Source organism: Eulemur rufifrons, chromosome 12 (assembly GCF_041146395.1).
Source record: "Eulemur rufifrons isolate Redbay chromosome 12, OSU_ERuf_1, whole genome shotgun sequence".
Taxonomy (NCBI): Eukaryota; Metazoa; Chordata; class Mammalia; order Primates; family Lemuridae; genus Eulemur; species Eulemur rufifrons.
In genome coordinates this window covers 6,729,179-6,747,782 of record NC_090994.1, presented here as the reverse complement: position 1 = coordinate 6,747,782, position 18,604 = coordinate 6,729,179, and the positions used below count along the sequence as shown (strand labels likewise).

Genomic DNA, 18,604 nt, shown 5'->3' with positions numbered 1-18,604 from the left:
CATTCTCTGACATGTGAATGGGCGCTGCGTGACAAAAAGGGTTTCATAGTCAATAGGTGTAGGAAATGCTGTATGTTATATCTCCTCCCGAGACATTCAAAACACTTGTTGCCATATTGCTGAGAAGTCCTGCAGCAAGAAAACTGTTTAATCTCTTATCTCCAGAAATTACCATTTTTATCGTAAAAGAACTACTTCAAGTCTTAGGCCCCGGCGTGTGACAGCCAGCAGGACACTGCCACTCAGAGTCTCTGGGGTCTGGTTAGGAAGGTGAACAAGGAAACAGGTGATTACATACAGAATAGTGTACCCAGACTGGGAGATGTACGTGTGCAATTTCCTACATCTTAGCTGAGACTTGAAGGTGAGTAGATGATGTTAGCCCAGTAAAGGGTGACACGGGAGAAGTGAGATGAGCTCAGTATGGCTGAAGTGGGAACAACAGGGGCAATAAAATCAGGCGAGGCCATGCGAAATTGCCATTTCTGTGGGTCAAGATAGTCAAATGTCAGCCATTTCATATGGTTCTAATACAGTACTAAGCTAGCAGTTATCGAGGTCTTAGTTTGTACCAGACATTGTGTGATGCCCTATTTGTACATGGCTCTGTTTCGTATCCATCACAATCCAATAAGGCACATTCTACTTTTATGCACATTTATACACAAAGACACTAAGGCCCAGAGAGGCTAGACACTCACCTGGGGTCCCAAGGCCGGCATGTGAGCGAGCTGTTTTGACATCCAGACAATCTGATGGTAGCAGGGTAGAGCTAGATCGTGAAGGATGAAGATGTCTTTGAACCATGTCACGGAGGAACCATTAAAGGGTGGTTTCTCGTTGGGTGTTTTTAGGGGATAGGACGGCTTGGACTATGTTCATAACAGCTTTATTCATAATACCCCAACCCTGGAATAGACTGGATGGCCTTCAGCAGGGGAATGGATAAACAAACTGAGTTATAATCATACAACAGATTACTGCTCAGCCAGGGTGGAGACCCAGGAGACACAGCAGACCTCAGAGCCGTGTGATGAGAACAGGCCACAAGTTATCCCAGCCACAAACACCGAGGCAGGGGACCCAGTGAGCTCAGAGGCTGACACCCAGAGAGCCAGAGAGAGGCACTCTGACTCCCTGGCAAGCCACACCCTCCTCCCTGGCTGCCACAGGGCACAGACGTCTGCCTCTCGGGCACCGAGGCTCATGTGTTGACGGGGCAGAGGGAGTGGAAACTGTGGGCAGCGTCATAAAGGTGCTCGCAGACTGTTGTAGGACAACAGAAATGGAGACGGCTCATTCAAGGGTTTTGAAACAGGGCGGTTGACTTAGATTGAGTTTGATTTTTGGAAACCTCACTCCAGCGTGGAAAGAGCACTGGGCAGGAGAGCACTGGAGACAGAGGGGTTAGGAAGGTCTTGTGGAAATCAAGGGAGGAGGTGAGGGTGGCCCGGACTCAGGTAGGGACAGAGGAATGGAGAGAAGGGACAGGTTCCAGAGGTGTTGAGGACATGGAGTTGACATGGGGTAGAGCTGGGTTATCTCACCTGTTAGGGACCGTAGAAAGAGGAGCACGCTTGGGAGTACCAGCCTGTTTCAGTGACACACATGGCACGTGTGTGTTTTTGCAGCTTGCCGGAGCGTGTTTGTTGTGATATGGTCGAAGTCACATCCCAGAGCAACACGTGAAACCAGCCGTCATGGCTGTCGCCCCCTGGTGTCTTTCCACACTGCTCAGGCACATATTTCTGTCTTTCCAGCCAGGGACAAATCGGAGCGCGCCTTTGGGGTGGCCTTCGTGAAGCTGATGAACCCGGATGGCACCACTCTGCAGGACGGGAGGCACGATCTGGTGGTTTATAAGGTGGCGCTGACAGAATGAGGCCCAGAAAATGGCTGAGACAATATTTCACTCCCTTTGAAACTGGCTTTTAAGGCTCCTTGCAGATTTATGTGTATAAACATCAGGAACCTCTCTAGAACTGTATGTGTTTGCCCATTAAAGTCTAGAAACCCCAAGGGCTCTGGTCACACCGGCTGCGCCGTCTCGCACCCCCTTTCTGGAGAGAATGAGGTGCATTATTACTTAGTCTTCTAAGAAACATCTCACCCTCTCCTGCAAGTGGGGTTGCACCGCAGTAATTTAAGGGGCTGGCCTCTTCCGATCTGCTCTTTTCATCGTCCTGCATGGGGCGCAGACAGTTGCACTGTCGGGCATGGATGGAGTGTGGTGAGTGTGGTAGGATGTGGTTTTTACATCACTACGAACCAGATACCGTTTCTCTGCTCTAGGGGCCTTGTTTCCTCCCCTACGGGTTTGGTCCCCATCCTTCCCTTCTAACTGCTGCTGAGGTATCGCTTCCACTGAGGTTTTAGAGTAGCAAGTAGATGCTGGAAGATCTCATGTATCCAACAATATCTAGGGAGTTTTCACCCAATTGGTAGCTCGATTGATTGCATCCACCTGATGAATATTTTTCTTAACATCTTAGTTTGTAAATAGTTTTGGAAGGCGCAGAGCAAGTTATTTCTTCCTCCGTCAACCCAAAGAAGTATCATTGTGACCATTTATGGGTTTGAGATAAATGAAACTCAACTTTATTCTGTAATGTATTTATTATTTCTAGCATAGACTTGGATCATCTTTCTAGTTTACAACTAGAAACCACAAGTTCATTCAGTGATGAAATAATTTTTCTGGGTTCAAACTCTGTGGAAAGATACCACCGTGTCTCAGAGGTAGAAGGGACCTTAGGGATAATTAGATAAAGCCACCCTTGTCATTCTGGAAATGCACAGTGTTTGTGATAGAAACTAGTCTCATTTGCATGTAAGAGATGTCCCCCATCATTTGATGGGAGCATCTAACATGCTTCCTTTTTAGGGCGACAACAAGAAAATGGAAGATGCTAAGTTCTACCTGACCCTGCCTGGGACCAAGATGGAGATGGAAGAAAAAGAGCTCCAGGCCTCCAAAAACCTGGCTGCCTTTACCCCAAGCAAGGATAGCACGAAAGATAGCTTTCAGATTGCCACCCTCATTTGCTCCACAAAGCTCACCCAGAACGGTAGGTGTGGTGACAACACTGATGCACGTGAGCTTTCTGCTCGGTCCTCTTTTGCTCCTTGGTTAGACCCGCGGGGCTGGACCATCGAGGGCCAGGGCTTCCAAGGTGGGATGTTGGATCCTGCTCTCTGCTTTTCAGAAGTTAATCTGGGTAGTACTGATCAAATTGCACATCTCCTTCTGAGGTTTGGTTGTCTCTCCTTAAAACAGGATGAAAAGCGTTTCAGTATTTTTAAATATCATAAAACCTATAAATGTACTCATTAACAGAGACTGTGAAATTCAAGTCTTATGTTTCCTTCCTTCAATGCAAGGCAGCAAAGATCCCTGCTAATGCATTCTGTATATGCAACAGGAGATGTTAGTAACAAGGGCGGGAAAGACTAGCCAAGAAATAGAATTAGTCTCCTATCTCAATAGGTGTGGCAGGGTTTCCTGTTAGAGTTGTGGTTTTCTGCCATATATTCCTCTCTCTCCCATTTTTTCCAAGAGTCAGGGCTTTTCCATAAAATCAGCTAAATCGTTCAAATGGGACTTCATTCTTTTTTTTTTTTCCTTCAGATCTCTGATACCAATTTTAACTTCTTTTGTGTCTAGCAGGGCATTTGATAACCAATAACAACTTATTTAAATTATGTAATGTCTAAGGAGTCCTACTGAATATTATAAACCAACAGTTAGCTGCTCAGGGACTTGCTTAGAAATTCTGTCTCTCATATGTGACATAGAGGATTACTGCCTTTGGCCTTGTGGACAGTTTGGGTGAGGTGCCTGGCAGGAGCTCTGCTTTAAGAAAGTGCAAAGACAGACAAAACAGTTTAGATATAAGGTACCCTCAGGGGCCGGATGCTGGTTGTTCTTTAGAAGGGATCAGTATCGAGTTTGTTTTGGTGAATTGTGGTTGATTAGAGAATAAGGATAGTATTTCAACTTGGACAAGTGGCTAGATGGCGCAGAGTGAAGTTCATGCCTGAGCCATTTGGAAACTTAAGTAAGAGCACAGTCACCAAAAACTAAGCCAGAAAGTGTTCTCAGTGTCATAGAAGACATGAAAAAATTTTATCAGTAATATAACTCTTGTTATGGAAAAAGTAAATATAATAAACTGCTGATAGGTTAAAGGGTACGATATTTATGGAGGATTTTAAATATCTTCAGACCCTTTGGCTGAGCCCTTTGACTCCTAGAAGTTGAACCTAAGTAAACAATGAGAGATGTGCACAGAGATGTATGTATGAGGACGTTTCCCTATTATTTATAACAGGGAAATTCTGGAAACAACCCAAATGTGTCCAGTAGTCAGGGTCAGTGTAACTAAATTTTATAATATAATTAAGTGACAAAATATGTGCAGCTGCTAAATATCATCTTTCAAAACATAGTCAAGGACAAGGCGAATTTTTGTGATAACACTGTGTGTGGTGTGATCTCGGGGTTGTTTAAATCCATGGGAACAACTGGGATCCAGATTGCCTGGGTTCAGATTCCAGCTCTGCTACGGACAAGCTGTTTCAGCCCGGGCAGGTGACCTGGTCTCTTTAAAATGGGAGCAGTGATAGTGTATTTTGAAGAATGAACTAAATGAAAATAAGTGTCTAGTCCGTTGGAAACACTATATGAATGTCAGCTATCATCATCATTACCATCATTGTTATTTGTACAAGACTAAAAGGAATAATTCCAAAAGTTTGAGTAATTCTTCTTTTCCTTATTCTGTTTGGTATTTTCCAAATTTTTACCTATGCAATGTCAAAACGTTATTTTTTTAAGTATGGTAGTAGACGATACAAAGCATAAATGTACTTTTAGGACTATCAAGCGATATGTGAGAGGAACGGCAGTTATTAAACACCTAGTAGATTATCCTTTCCAGACTAGAGTTCAAAGAAGAACAAAGAAAATAAGAAAGTTTGTAAAGTTAACTTGTAACGAAAAGCAAAAGGAATTTCTGTTAGAGATAACCGTATTGTTACGTTGTTTGTTATCCAGAAGTCAAAAATTCAGGAAAGTTTATTGGCGAGTTGCAGTCTTCAGTTTAAACACTTGATCTGCTATCTACTTTGTCTTCTAAATGTTCTTAACCTGTGCTGTCCTGACGTGGCAGCCACTACACACATGTAGCTTGTGAAATTTAAATTAATTAAAATTAGAAGAGAAGGGTTTGGGAAGATGTTGGCCAGAGGATACAACATTTCAATGAGACAGGAGGAATAAGTTCAAGAGATCTATTGTACATCAGAGTGACTATACTTAATAATATATTGTATACTTTAAAATTGCTAAGAAAGTAGATTTTAAGTGTTCTCACCACAAAAAAATGAGTATGTAAGGTAATGCATATATTAATTAGCTTGATTTAGCTATTCCACAGTGTGTGCATATATCAAAATATCGCATTGTACACCATAAATATATACAGTTTTTATTTGCAATGACAAATGATAAAGTTAAATAAAATTATGGATCAGTCACTGTAGTCACATTTTAAGTTCCTGGCTGGTGGCTTTCATATTAGACACTGCAGATATACAGTGTTTCCATCATCACAGAACGTTCCATTGGATGACACGGTTCTCTTTGTTGTCATTCCCATTGAGATCTGCTGTTCAGATCGCATAAAAAAAAAACTCAACATACCAAAAAAAAATCTTAAGTAATATCTTAGTCCGAAGGTTTGAAGAGGCAAACCTTGTCTGATCCCGACGGGAGTGGTAGGCTGCCAGTGTGGACCGAGTGCAGGGAGAGGGGACATACTGGGACAGTTGGAGACACCACAAAGACATTGCCAGCGTCAGAGGGAACAGGGCGTTCCAGGGACAGATAATCGTGCATTGTTTGTGCATTTGCTTTCTACTGACTTGATGGAAATTATAAAGAACCGATTTAATTTAATAAAAAGCAGAAGAACATTAATAAACCATCCACTCTTCAAGGGCGTTTACTGAGCAGAGAGGGTGGCTGTCCCCTCTCCCTGGGACCGTGACCAACGGTCTTTCTCCTTCCCCTAAGGGGGAATCTCAGGCTCAAAAGGCTAAAAGCCACTGAGGTTTGTCACCAGTAGATCTCAAAGACTCTCTTTTTTGTTCCGTTCATTTTTAAAACACTTGAACGGACCAATTTGTGTGGGATCATTTATTGCTTGGCCCAGATGGAGGGTGGGAATGGGTTTGTTGTTTCAGGAAAAAGAGAGAGGAGTTTGCGTTCCTGCAGGTGTGGGGTTTGTGCCAGGCGGGGCACACTTGTCATTTCACTTTACCCTCCACCACCTGGACATGAAGACGCCAACTCTGCCATGATCTGCCCCAGTTTAGTAATCAGAAAATTGAGTTTTAAAGTGGTAAAGTATCTTGCCTCAACTCATAAGCCATAGCCTTGAGTTTTGAAAAAGATGTTTATAACTCCAAAACTTGGGATTTTTCTATGTCTTTCTTTTCTTTTTAAAAGTATGTGTTCCCTAATCCTCTCCCAAAGGCAATCACTGCCCTAAAATTTGGGGATTGTCATATCCTTGCTTTTCTTTATAGTTTTACTACGTTTGTAGCCCTGAAAAATATATTATCTAGTTTTGCATATTTTTTTACTTTATATAAGTGGCATCAACCTGTATGAATTCTTCTGTAACTTGCCCTTTCACACTCGGTGTTCCCAAGGATTTTGAATATATCCTGTATTCCTCCACACTTCTCATGGCAATATGAACTGGGATAATACTTACGATAACATTTGGATAATAACTAATATGGCTGTAGGATGGTCATTCCCAGTGACCCAGGCATAACTGGGGCCTAAACAATGTGGAAGCTAATAAACCCATAAAGAAAACTAACTGTTCTAATGAAACTATACATTTGCAGCTCCTTATAGATATTTATACAAATCCATTGATTAAAAAGTACCCATTGCTACTTTTACTAGATAATACTCTGAATGGTAATAGCAGCTTAATGTACTAAACATGATGATAATATAGTCACAGTCTGGATAACTGTCATTTCCCTGTGACATTTTTAATAGCTCAACATTTATTAAAGCTATAAGTAGCTTTAAGATGCAAAATTCTGCATTTTAAATCCAAAAACACCTCGAGGTTTTTATCCCAGATTTGCGCTTACAGCCACGAATCTGTTCTGCCTTCCTTTGAAATAGCGACCTGTCTGATGTGCTTGTCTGTCTGTTCCTTCAAAGAACTCTGGGGGACGCAGTAGGACAGGGTAGCAAGGACTTGGTTTTTGGAATCAGATAAATCTCTAAGTAAATTCCATTTCTACCACCGCTTAGTGTGTGACTTAAGTAATTTAGTTTCACAAAGCCTCAGTTTTGTCATTAAAAAATGGAAAAAATAAAATCTCTACAGTGCAGTCGTGATGTTAAAATGAATTAATGAACATATATATATTCTTTATATGTATATATATAAAAGTTCCTTTTTCCCTCTCAGTCCATCCAGATGTAGATCAGGGACAAACTAAGTAGGCAGCAAATTAGAGGTAGTAAAATTACATAAGAATGCTTTTGGAGGTTTACTTCTTACGACTATGTTGTCATCAGAGAAATGCAGGCTGCAGTCAGATATTCTTTCATGTACTTGCACATTAGTGGGTATTTTTTTTTCTCTCTGAAGAATGGGAGAGGACCACAAGATTTTCTCTGACTTAGATAGGAGATAGTAAATTAAAAGAATACATAAGATACACCTTGAATTAGCCACTGTTAAAAGCAATGGTTATTTTCTAGGGAATTCTGTAGCTGTGTTCTGAGATGGTCTGGGTCTCTCCTTCTAATCGGTGTCTAATGTTTATGGTTTGTGGTCATTCTTCCCAGTGGATCTGTTAGGCTTGCTAAATTGGCGTTCCAACTCCCAGAACATTAAACACAACCTAAAGAAGTTAATGGAGGTGGATGGAGGAGAGATTGTTAAGGTAGGTTCACATATTCTTATTGAGACATATACCTACTATATCATTAGTTTACCATTTTAAATTCAACCACTGTAAATATAAAAGTTATCTACGTTGGTAAGGAAGTGTGCCAGTTTTTAAGAAAATGCTATTTTTAAACCGATTCTGTTGAAATCTAATTGTCCCCAAATTTCTGCAGAATGGAGCTGAATGAAAGTGCCAAAATAACCTCTCTGTTTTTCTTACCTTCAGTTTTTGCAAGATACACTAGATGCACTTTTTAACATAATGATGGAAATGTCAGACAATGAAACGTATGACTTCCTTGTGTTTGATGCACTGGTAAGCAGTTAAACATATTCCCTAGTGTTTATTCTTACAACTGTGTGGTTTTTAGTATTTTGCTATTATAAGAAATTGTGATAAATGTTCTCCTGCCTAAGTATTTGTTTACATCTCTCTCTCTTTCTGATTATCTCTTTAGGCTAAATTCCTAGAAGTAACACTAGAAATGGATGACGTATATTCCAGACCTTTATTTCTTTCTATCCTGCTAGATCTCGCTTTTTGATATACTTTCTCTTTCTTATTAGGGAAAACAAGGTGTTTTATGACATTAGAAATTAGGAACCACCTTACTGTTACCTAGTCACAAACCAGGAGATGACTTTAACCAAGAAGATTGTTGTATGTTGTATACATGTGCGCTTGTATGGTCACGCAAGGGAGACTGAATTCACAAGTCACAGATGAATCTTAGCCTCATTAGGTACAGGATGCACTCAGCGGACAGTTGAATTTGTCACACAGAGTAATTGAACATACAACCCATTCCAAGAACTGAACTTGGAACAGGGGTGAGTGATAGCAGAATCTCAGCAGGCCAGAGGTGGCAGTGCAGGGGAAGAAGCCAAAAGTTCCAAGCCAGGCCTCATTTTCACATTGTTGGGGTGAAAGTTCAGGGCAGGCTTTCACCTGAATGTGGCAGCTGAGCAGGAAGGTCGATTGTAGCTTTAGGTGACTCACCAGCGTGGAAACATTGATCAGTTTAAGAAGTGGGCAGGGCATTAAGGCTAAGGATGTAAGATAAAGAGAGGAAATGCCACGTAGATGAGATCTACCCTGGGCAGGCTCACGTTTTTGGAAAAGAGAGACAATAGTTATGGGCACTGTGCAACAAGGTCGGGAGACAGATGCCATGGGACAGAGCAGCTGGGAGTGGGCATGAACGGATGTCCCAGCGCCTCTTCCTTTGCACTTCCCTGTCTTAAGCAGGTGGGGTGTGGTTATTTGTAAGTTACGCACCTGTAGTAGTGCAAGGTAACATACAAGGGGGGGAGATTGGGAGACCAAACTCTGTTGACATTCAGTTACTAGAGACACTCAGACTGTACCCAGGAGAAAAATGTCATGAAGTGTGTCATTAGCTCCATCCTAAGGTCAGAGAAAACCCCTTTCCAGAGCCTCCTTCCTCCTGCCCCATTTTCTTCCCTGACTTAGGTTACTTGTGCGCCAGCCACCCTCTGTTTGGGACAGTCGGCTCCCTGAGGCCAGGGATGCTGGCTCGGATTGGTTTCTTCGCAGCATTTAACGCAGTGCCCGACACAGAGTAATCTCCCTGTTCATGTTAAATAAATACAGACCCCCAAGATTGGACTTCAGCTTTGGATTGGTAGAGCGGGAATGCCCCAAAAATGATCTGGGAAGGAAAGGAGGCACCGAGATGTTAAACTGCAGCTTGTACAGGGTCCCGGGGATTGTGCTGTGTTGCTATTTATACTTTTCACCTTTGGCAGGTATTTATTATTTCACTGATAGGAGACATCAAGTTCCAGCATTTTAATCCTGTACTTGAAACCTACATATACAAGCACTTCAGTGCCACCCTGGCATACGTGTAAGTATGACCCGAGGGAACCGTGTGTTCATTTATTGGGTTTGTGCTCTGAGGGCTGCATGGCCGACAAACAGGAGGGACTTGCGTTCAGCAAACGTGGCTGCAGCGCAGACCTTCATCCTCCTGGTGGAAACGGGGAACCGTCTCGGTACCCTAACCCGGAACAGGGGTCCGTGCCGGCCCTCCCTTGGGGTAAGACTACGTCCCCTCAAGGATCCAGAATATCTAGGTGAGGTGCCGGAGCCAGTTGGGAGCAGAATCAAGGACAGATGACCAAACTCAGCATCTTAGGGATTGGGTATTGGCGGGATGAGGATGAGGAGCTACCAAGGGGATCAAACAGTGTGTTAAACACTAAGCAAGACCAAGGCTGGTAGAAGAACAGGTCGTGCCCTTAACCCTATACCACAGGTGCTTTGTAAGATGCACTTCTTACAGGATATGAGAAGATTTCATTGTCTTGCTTTTTGCAGAAGGAGGAGTGGTCTCTGCCTTTTCTAGAGTGTCCTCCTACTTTGGTTTATAAGCCCGTGACTATGGAAAGCAACTAATGTCCACTCTGTGCTCCACCCCAGCGCTCAGCTCACTGTGGCATTGTATGTGCATATCACCCCTTGCGTCCTGGTTACTATGCAGAATGTGATGAATGGAGCAGTCAGAGTATAGCTGGGATTGGTCGACAGTCTTTTTTTTTGCAATGGCTTATACCAGCTCGTGTTGGTTGCTGCTGCTGATCTGTCAGGGCAACCGCAGACCTGATCTCTCAGCAAATACTCCAGCGATGGGTTCTTTCCACTTAGCGGCCTCATGTTGCACAAGAGCAATAGACACATGTGAGGAAATCCTGTCCTTGTGGATCTTAATTACCCTGAGACAGAGGCAACACTCCAGGTCGTATAATCTGGGTTTGTTTACAAGACTTGATCAATTCTATATGTTTCCTCTAGATCTTTTGTTTTTTATAATTCTAGAAAAGCTCAGAGATTCCCAGAAGGGATGTGTACAATATGAGCGCCCTCAAAAGTCTTGAGTTGGCACAAGATTAAGACCATTCGTAGCCCAAAAGCTCCGGAAGGACACAAAGAGCAATCTAAAATTCCAAAATAGTTTTATCTGTTGAGATGCTCAGAACCAGGAATGTTCTAGAGAGTCTGATTGAGCTCCTCTCACTGCACTCAATGAAGTTTCCATCTGGCTCCATATTTATGGATCCCAAAGGGTTTTGGGTGGAATGGAAGGAATTGGACTTCTTTTAAGGCAACTGCTTTAGGCAAGCATAATTCCTCCCTTAAAGGAGAATCTGAGGCCTGGCGCGGTGACTCCTGGCACTCTGGGAGGCTGAGACAGGAGGATTGCTTGAGCTCAGGAGTTTGAGACCAGCCTGAGCAAGAGTGAGACCCCATCTCTACTAAAAATAGAAAAATTAGCCAGGTGTGTCGGTGCACACCTGTAGTCCCAGCTACTCGGGAAGGTAAGGCAAAAGGATCACTTGAGCTCTGGAGTTTGAGGTTGCGGTGAGCTATGATGATGCCACTGCACTCTACCCAAGGCGACAGAGCAAGGACCCTGTCTGCAAAAAAAATCGTCTGAAGGTATCTGTATTATATCCCAGAGATTAAAATAGCCTTGAGATTTGAGGCTATTTTCACCTCTTTCATTTCTTACCCCTTCTGTTTCATCCCACAAAGGGAAAGAAACCTCCCACTATTCTAAGCAGAAGGGTAGTTCCAAACCTAGACTGCGGATGAGGAAACTAAATTGGAAAAGAGTTAATTTTCCTGCTCAGGGCATATTCTGGAAGATAACAGTAGGGTCACAACTTCTACTTCCAGTATGCCAAGATCCCTTCTTACGTAGCTTATCCATAGCCTCAGAGTACCATGGTGCCCGTTGCCTTAATTTTTCTTTCCCACCCTTTTCAGGAAACTCTCCAAGGTACTGAACTTTTATGTGGCGAACGCAGACGACTCCAGCAAGACAGAGTTGCTTTTTGCCGCTTTGAAAGCCTTGAAGTATTTGTTTAGATTCATCATCCAGTCTCGAGTGCTCTACTTGAGGTAATGGTGACTACACTAAGACGTCGATGCTGTCAGTGCCTCCTTTGTGTAGTTTCCCTCATTCCTGACGCGTAGGTTGAACACTGTTATTTTGGTACAACAAATTTTTTGTTTTCGTGGGAAACATGGGTCCATCCACAAGCTTCCCAACAAATCTATCTTAAAATTCCTTTTAAAGATGGAAAGTCCAATTGCTCTTCTCTTTTTCTTGTGAAGATTTTACGGCCAGAGCGAAGATGGAGATGAATTTAACAATTCAATCCGCCAGTTGTTTCTTGCTTTCAACATGCTGATGGACAGGCCTCTGGAGGAAGCCGTCAAGATCAAGGTCAGCAGGGTGTCGTCATGGGTTCCTCTTCTAAGGCCGTCAGTGAGGATATTCCGGGACAACTTAGAATGGGCCGTCACGGGAGAGAAACCAAGTGAACCGTGGTTCACGGCGAGCTGGTGAATTTTAGTATGACTTGTAGAACATAAAGGAAAAAGTCACTTACCTGTGGACGTTTCTATTTTCAAATGTCAGTTTGCCAAAGACAAATTACTGTTTTCCAGGACATCCCTTGAATGGCTGTCATGACCCCCATTTGACCCCCTGATTTCAGCAAACTGATCCCAGTGCTGTTATAGGTGACGATTTTTTATTCTTTGTTCTCCTAGGTCTTCTCAGATGCATAAAGTCACCATTATCTTCATTATCATCAAATTTTTAAAAATACATAATCCCCGAAGACTCAGATTTGAACTTTATGACTTATTTCTTACTCCTTTATATCAAGTTTCTGAAGGAGACTTTAAGCATTTAACTACCTCCTTAGGTAGAAAGAAAAACGAATTCCAAATGGACCGCGCTTGCTAGCACTGAACACAAGGTAGCTGCGTTTGCAGGAGAAGGATTTTAGGAGATCGTGTATGGCAACACCAGCTTTCCTTTTTATGGCGAGGGTATCTGTGTCCAGTTCCCGATTTAAGTTCCAAGTACAGCCTTTTCTTCCTGGGCTCAGATAGCAATTCTGTATTTGTCCGGCTTGGCAACTGAATTTGCCTTTGGTGGTTTTCTTACAGGGGGCAGCTTTGAAGTACCTTCCTAGCATAATTAATGACGTCAAACTGGTGTTTGATCCTGTTGAGCTCAGGTAAATGGCAAAAAAAATAATAATAATTTCTTGAGTTTAACAGAGAAGCAGCTCCCCCGCTTGGCTGGAGCCTGGGCTGCTGCTTTTATTTATTTATTTTTTTTAACAAGTATTAACAGAACACCTTTTTGTGCTCAGTTTTGTGAAAGATACAAAAGAACATAGAGAATCTGCCCTGAGAGTGGTTTGCACTTTCTCTGGGGGAAATAAGACATGCAGACATAAAATTAACTCCAAAAGGTAGTGCGTAATGATACGCTTCCAGCCCTCTGAGAAATGCAAAGTCAGACTGCCTTCGACATTAGGGCAGGGCATTTTGCACAAAGGCAGGTCTGGAAAGTGACAGTGGACACAGTCAGCTCTAAGGCGGAGCCCCCTGGTGAGCCAGGAATACTGTCTCGCTGGCACTGCCTCGAGACAGACCCTGAGGCCATTTAGGAGTTTTCCAGATAAACCTCCCCATGCCCAAATCTCAGAGTGGAGGAGAAAAGTTTGAAATGATGCCTTCAGCTTGCAGATTGAAAACACTGACTCCGGGGTTCTCTTCCAGCGTGCTCTTCTGCAAGTTCATTCAGAGCATTCCGGACAACCAGTTGGTTCGGCAGAAGCTGAACTGCATGACCAAGGTAGTAGAGAGCAGTCTCTTCCGGCAGTCAGGTGAGTCTCCGCCAAACACTGCTGCTGACCGAGATGTCAGCCCCATTTCTTCTGCAGCCAGCATTTGACTTTTTTCTTTTAAATGTTAATAATGTCCTAGCCAGTCATTGGTGGTCAGTGAAGGACTTCCTGGAGGACCAGTTTTAAGGAGAAGCGGAGATTAGCGCAAGATTTGCAATAGTTCCTGAAAGAATAAAATCACGGGTTCTGTAATCTTTAATTAGAACCGTCAGCAAAGTGGCTTATTAATTTTGTCCTCAAAAAAGAGGGACCCAAGAAAGTAAAAGGCAAACAAGAAAGATGGTCCTTTTAAACAAATTCATCTTCTTCACCCTATGCTCATTGCATAACCTCAAAAACCAGGGGGCAGGGAGGCGGCAGTGTGCCGGGTTCTACTTGCACCAGCTCAGGAGACCTGGCCTGTGCAGCTCTGCTCAACTCCATGTTCAGTGGTATCACAGTAGTAGCTGGAAGTTGACCACGATGGAAGTATTTACACAATGGCAATTGGCAAACACTATACATTAAGGCTTTTCTTTAGGAGGCACAGGGGAGCCAGGTTACCAGCATATCACTGTGAGGGGAGGGGGCCATAGAGGGGAAAACTCTCTTACAGTGATAAAATGCTTTTCATTTTGTAAGTGGAGTCAGGCATGTACCCACCCTAAATCACTGTGCAGCTTTCCCAAAGCTGATACGAGGAGCAGGTCCAATACCTGGTCCTTCCCCATAAACCCAAGCCTTCCTAGAGCGGGGCAGCTGGGGGGGGGGGGGACGTCTTTTGGAGCTACTACCAGGGCAGCGAGTGGCAGAGGGCGACCTCATGTTATGCATTTATATTGTCTGGGGGTCTGCAGATCAGCCGGCCTCCTCCAAAATCAGACAAGTTGAGTGCATTGTCGCTGGGAGAACCCTCCTGGCCTTGTCCCTGGCTAGTGATGTAACTTAGGACGAATGAGTGACCTTCTCAAAGTCTCAGCTTCTATTTCTGCAGAAGGAGGAAATTGCACTGGATCATATTGGTAGCCTCTTTCAGCTCTGGTATTTTCCAACCCTGTGAATTTGTGCTTAGAAATTTCAAATGTTCCTAGGACACAGAGGTAGAGGCAACACCTTCAAAAGCTAGTGAATGTTCTTAAGTAGAAAACAAGTTATTACTAAACGTTTTAATGTGCTTTGATAATCTCTGCCCCTAAGGAGACAGAAGGGATCATTGAGACAATAAAAATGAGGTGTTTTGAGCACGAGAGCAAGCATACACTAGATAGTTCTAGACAAAGTATGATCACTGTTAGTAGGTATTTCTGTAGCATCCAGAGTACTTGGACTCATAAAAAAAGGTGTTATAATAGTGACGATCCCCGTAGGAAGATATGATAGATCATACCTTACGCTTTCTATAATCCACACCCCTGCAAAGACTGTGAATCATACCTAAATGTACTAGGGAAGCTCAGTATTTATCGGAATTTCATAGTGAATTTTCTCCAACAGGTGAAAAAAAATTTTGAAATAGTGTTTGACTTGCTTAGTTTTCTTAGTTTCACATGACTCCACTTTCACTTATCAAATAGGCATTTTAAAAAGCTAGAGAACTTGTTAAATACTTTAAACCTTTTGCCGAGTCCTCACATTTGCTCATGGAGGAGTTACTTTTCTCAGTCTGTATAATCCAGTGACGAGGCTGACATTCCATGCCCAAAACCAGGTGTTCCTCGGTGGCCTGGGGGACGCCGCTCCTGTAGGGCTGGCTCCAGAGCTTGGAGGGACCGGGACAGGCCGCGAGAGAGCTGCGGAAAGACGGCAGGCAGGCGGCTCGGGAGGTAGCACGGCTGCGTGTGAACTGCCCGTGTTTTCCTTCCCAGAGTGCAGAGACGTGCTGCTGCCGCTGCTGACAGACCAGCTCAGCGGCCAGTTAGACGACAACTCCAGCAAGCCTGACCACGAGGCGAGCTCGCAGCTGCTGAGCAGCATCCTGGAGGTGCTGGACAGGAAGGAAGTGGTGAGTCGAGTCATCGCCGACGTGGCCCCGAGCTCACGTGGCCCCTTCGCAGCAGGCAGGAGCGATTCTGTGGCCTTTCTGGGCTTGGGTCATTTTGAACCCGGGTGTTGGGGCGGGCTGTGCCCATTTTGGAGGTGATGAGAGAGGCCAGAACCTCCTGTGCACACCTAGGTCCAGGTGAAGTCAGCTCTCTGCTGGGCCCTCCCCGGGCTGCTTTCCTGGCTTGCTCGTCATTGACATCCCTGTGGGTACTCTTAAAAATCAGAGGCCTGCTGAGACTTGCTGATTTTGTGCAGAAACCTCTACTCTCTTATCCTCTGGTGCCTGAGCTGCTAAGAAGCTCTCAATTTCATCCTCTTTGACACGCATGCTTTCTCTGGAGCCTGGTGGAAATTATATTTCTTATCGTGGGTCTTCTCTGTGATCTGCTCCCGCCCCTCCCCCAAATGGGGCTGGCCCTGCCTGAATTTACCACGTCCCGGAGACAGCAACAGCCCACAGACCTAGGCACTGCCCCAGGCGGAGGAGGCTGGAGAACTCTGCAGCATGTGTTCGGCTGAGCAGTGGAGGACTCGGGGTTAACGAGATCTTGCCCCAAACCACAGTCCCCACCTGCGTGCAGGCTGTGTGGCACAGGTGTTCCCACAGAAGAGGAAAACCACTCTTGGTTTTTGCCTATAGCCTTTCTCTTACCAGTATCTTCAGATTCTGTTCTGCCAAAAGACATGATGCTCCCTCTGCCTGTCCCTATAGCTAAACCCTCAGCTCTCCTGTCAAAATCCACTGCCGTGTGGCCCCAGCCATGATTTACCTGGCACGTCTGCTTTTCTGCCGATCCACACCCGGTCTCAGAAGCATCTCGGCCACCACTGCTTCTCTAGCTCCTGCCCCCACCCTGTCCCCCACTGCTGAGCCCCTGCCACCCACTTACTGTTTGTACTGTTTATTTGATACCTATTCATTATAGATCATTCTCCCTTTTTTGATCAAGTGTGTTTGTAGAAACCACATTATAAAATGGCATAAATTTTCCCAAGGAATGTTGTGATTAAGGGTTTGGTTCCTAACCAAGGATTTGTGTCATGAACACAGTAATTTTTTGAAAAGTTAACTCTTATGACTCAGTAATTAGATAACGTTCTAAGCCCTATGAATTTGGCAGCAGTGTGCTAGACAATTTGGTTTAGCCAGAAATCCAGAGTTCTAGAAAGCAAATGTTTGTGATCCACAGTTAATTTGAAATGGAGGTATCGGGGTGTTTGGCTTCTGGTCCCATTATTTCCGCCCTGTAGCTCTTTGTCCTTAAGCAAATCTCTCAGTGCCTCAGTTTCCTAGTCCATAATAGTAGGAATTATTCTAGATGACCTCTTGGGTCTCTTACACTTCTGACCCTATTCTGTGACATGTAACATCTCCACCTACTTTCCCTGTGCACAGAAACACCCTTTGGAAGTGACTTGAATGTATTTAAATCCTGTGCAAGGAGATTTAATTGGCTTGTTGTTGTTTTTTTTTTTTTTGTCTTCCCAGTATAATGTTCCCTGTAATGAGCAGAGGCATTCAAAATTATTGATCTTGGAGCTCTATGCAAGTACTAAGTCCCATAACTTTTTGTTGATCATGGTGGCATATTTTTTTTTCCTCCATAAGCATTTTTATATGTATGCACTGGGGCAATGTCACTGAAGCAAGAAAATAAAATAAAAAGCAAGGGAGGGAGGGAATGAAAGACTAAAAATACTTGATACTTTGATAAAGTTACATATAGCAGTAGACAGATCCTATAGGATCTTACTTATATGTGGAATCTATACTAGACAGAAGCAGAGAGTAGAACAGCAGTTATCTGGTTATCTGGCTGTGGGGGTGGGGCAGGGTGATGTTGGGGGGATGTTTGTCAAAGGGTACAAAGTTGTAGTTACAAGATGAACAGGTTCTGGGAATCAAATGTACAGCATGGGTGGTGATGAATATGTTAATTTGATTATAGTAATCAGTACACAGTGTACAGGTATATCCAATCAACATGTAGTACACACTGAATATGTACAGTCTTTGTCAGTTAAATATTTTAAAAATAATAAATAAAATGTTAACAAGCCAAATAATACATACAGCACTCATTTAGTTAATTGGAGCATTAACCAGGAGTCAAAATATTTATCATGAAGCAAGAATGAATGAAGGCTTTGAAAAGTCAAGTTGAATATTGGTCAATTGGAGCTGAATGAATGTGATATCTAACTACAAAAAAGGAAAGAAGGAGAAAGAAAGAATACACGTTTATTAGACACTGTTGTGTACATCTGCCCAAGTAATTCTTATAAGGAAACTATTATCATCCTTCTTTTGCAGCTATGAAAACTGAAGCTTGATGAAGTTGAATAATTGCTCAAAGTCACACATGATAGAGTCAGAATATTCAATCCTTATATTGGTCTGCTCAGTATTCCATAGAAAAATACCACAGACTGGGTGGCTTAAACAACAGATACTTATTTTCTCACAGTTCTGCAGGCTGGAAGTCTGAGCTCATGGTGCCGGCGTGGTTCAGTTTTGGTGAGGACTCTTCCTGGCTTGCAGACAGCAGCCTTCTCACCGTGTGCTCACCTGGTGGACAAAGAGAGATCAAGCTGTCTGGTGTCTCTTCTGATAAGGGCATTAATCCCATCAGACCAGGGGCCACCCTCATGACCTCATCTAGCCTTAATTACCTCCCAAAGGCCCCATCTCCTAAGGCCATCACACTGGGGGTTAGGTTTTCAACATATGTGTTTGGAGGAGACACAAACATTCACTCCATCAGAGTCCCCTGGACTTGAATTTCTTGGTTTTCTTTCCCCAACACAGAAGGTGCCAAGAACTTTGTATTTTTGCCTTTCACTTCCCAGAC

General features: G+C 43.6%; 1 protein-coding gene across 1 annotated transcript in view; it reads left to right on the top strand.

The window, feature by feature from the left end:
- Positions 1 to 18,604, top strand: part of DOCK5 (dedicator of cytokinesis 5) — a 169,138-nt gene that overhangs the window by 104,509 nt on the left and 46,025 nt on the right. Inside the window, exons 17-26 of the mRNA XM_069484838.1 lie at positions 1,761 to 1,864; positions 2,885 to 3,068; positions 7,889 to 7,986; positions 8,218 to 8,307; positions 9,762 to 9,862; positions 11,785 to 11,919; positions 12,136 to 12,247; positions 12,982 to 13,052; positions 13,603 to 13,709; positions 15,575 to 15,711. Coding sequence (XP_069340939.1) covers positions 1,761 to 1,864; positions 2,885 to 3,068; positions 7,889 to 7,986; positions 8,218 to 8,307; positions 9,762 to 9,862; positions 11,785 to 11,919; positions 12,136 to 12,247; positions 12,982 to 13,052; positions 13,603 to 13,709; positions 15,575 to 15,711 — 1,139 coding nt within the window. The remainder of the gene's footprint in view (positions 1 to 1,760; positions 1,865 to 2,884; positions 3,069 to 7,888; positions 7,987 to 8,217; positions 8,308 to 9,761; positions 9,863 to 11,784; positions 11,920 to 12,135; positions 12,248 to 12,981; positions 13,053 to 13,602; positions 13,710 to 15,574; positions 15,712 to 18,604) is intronic.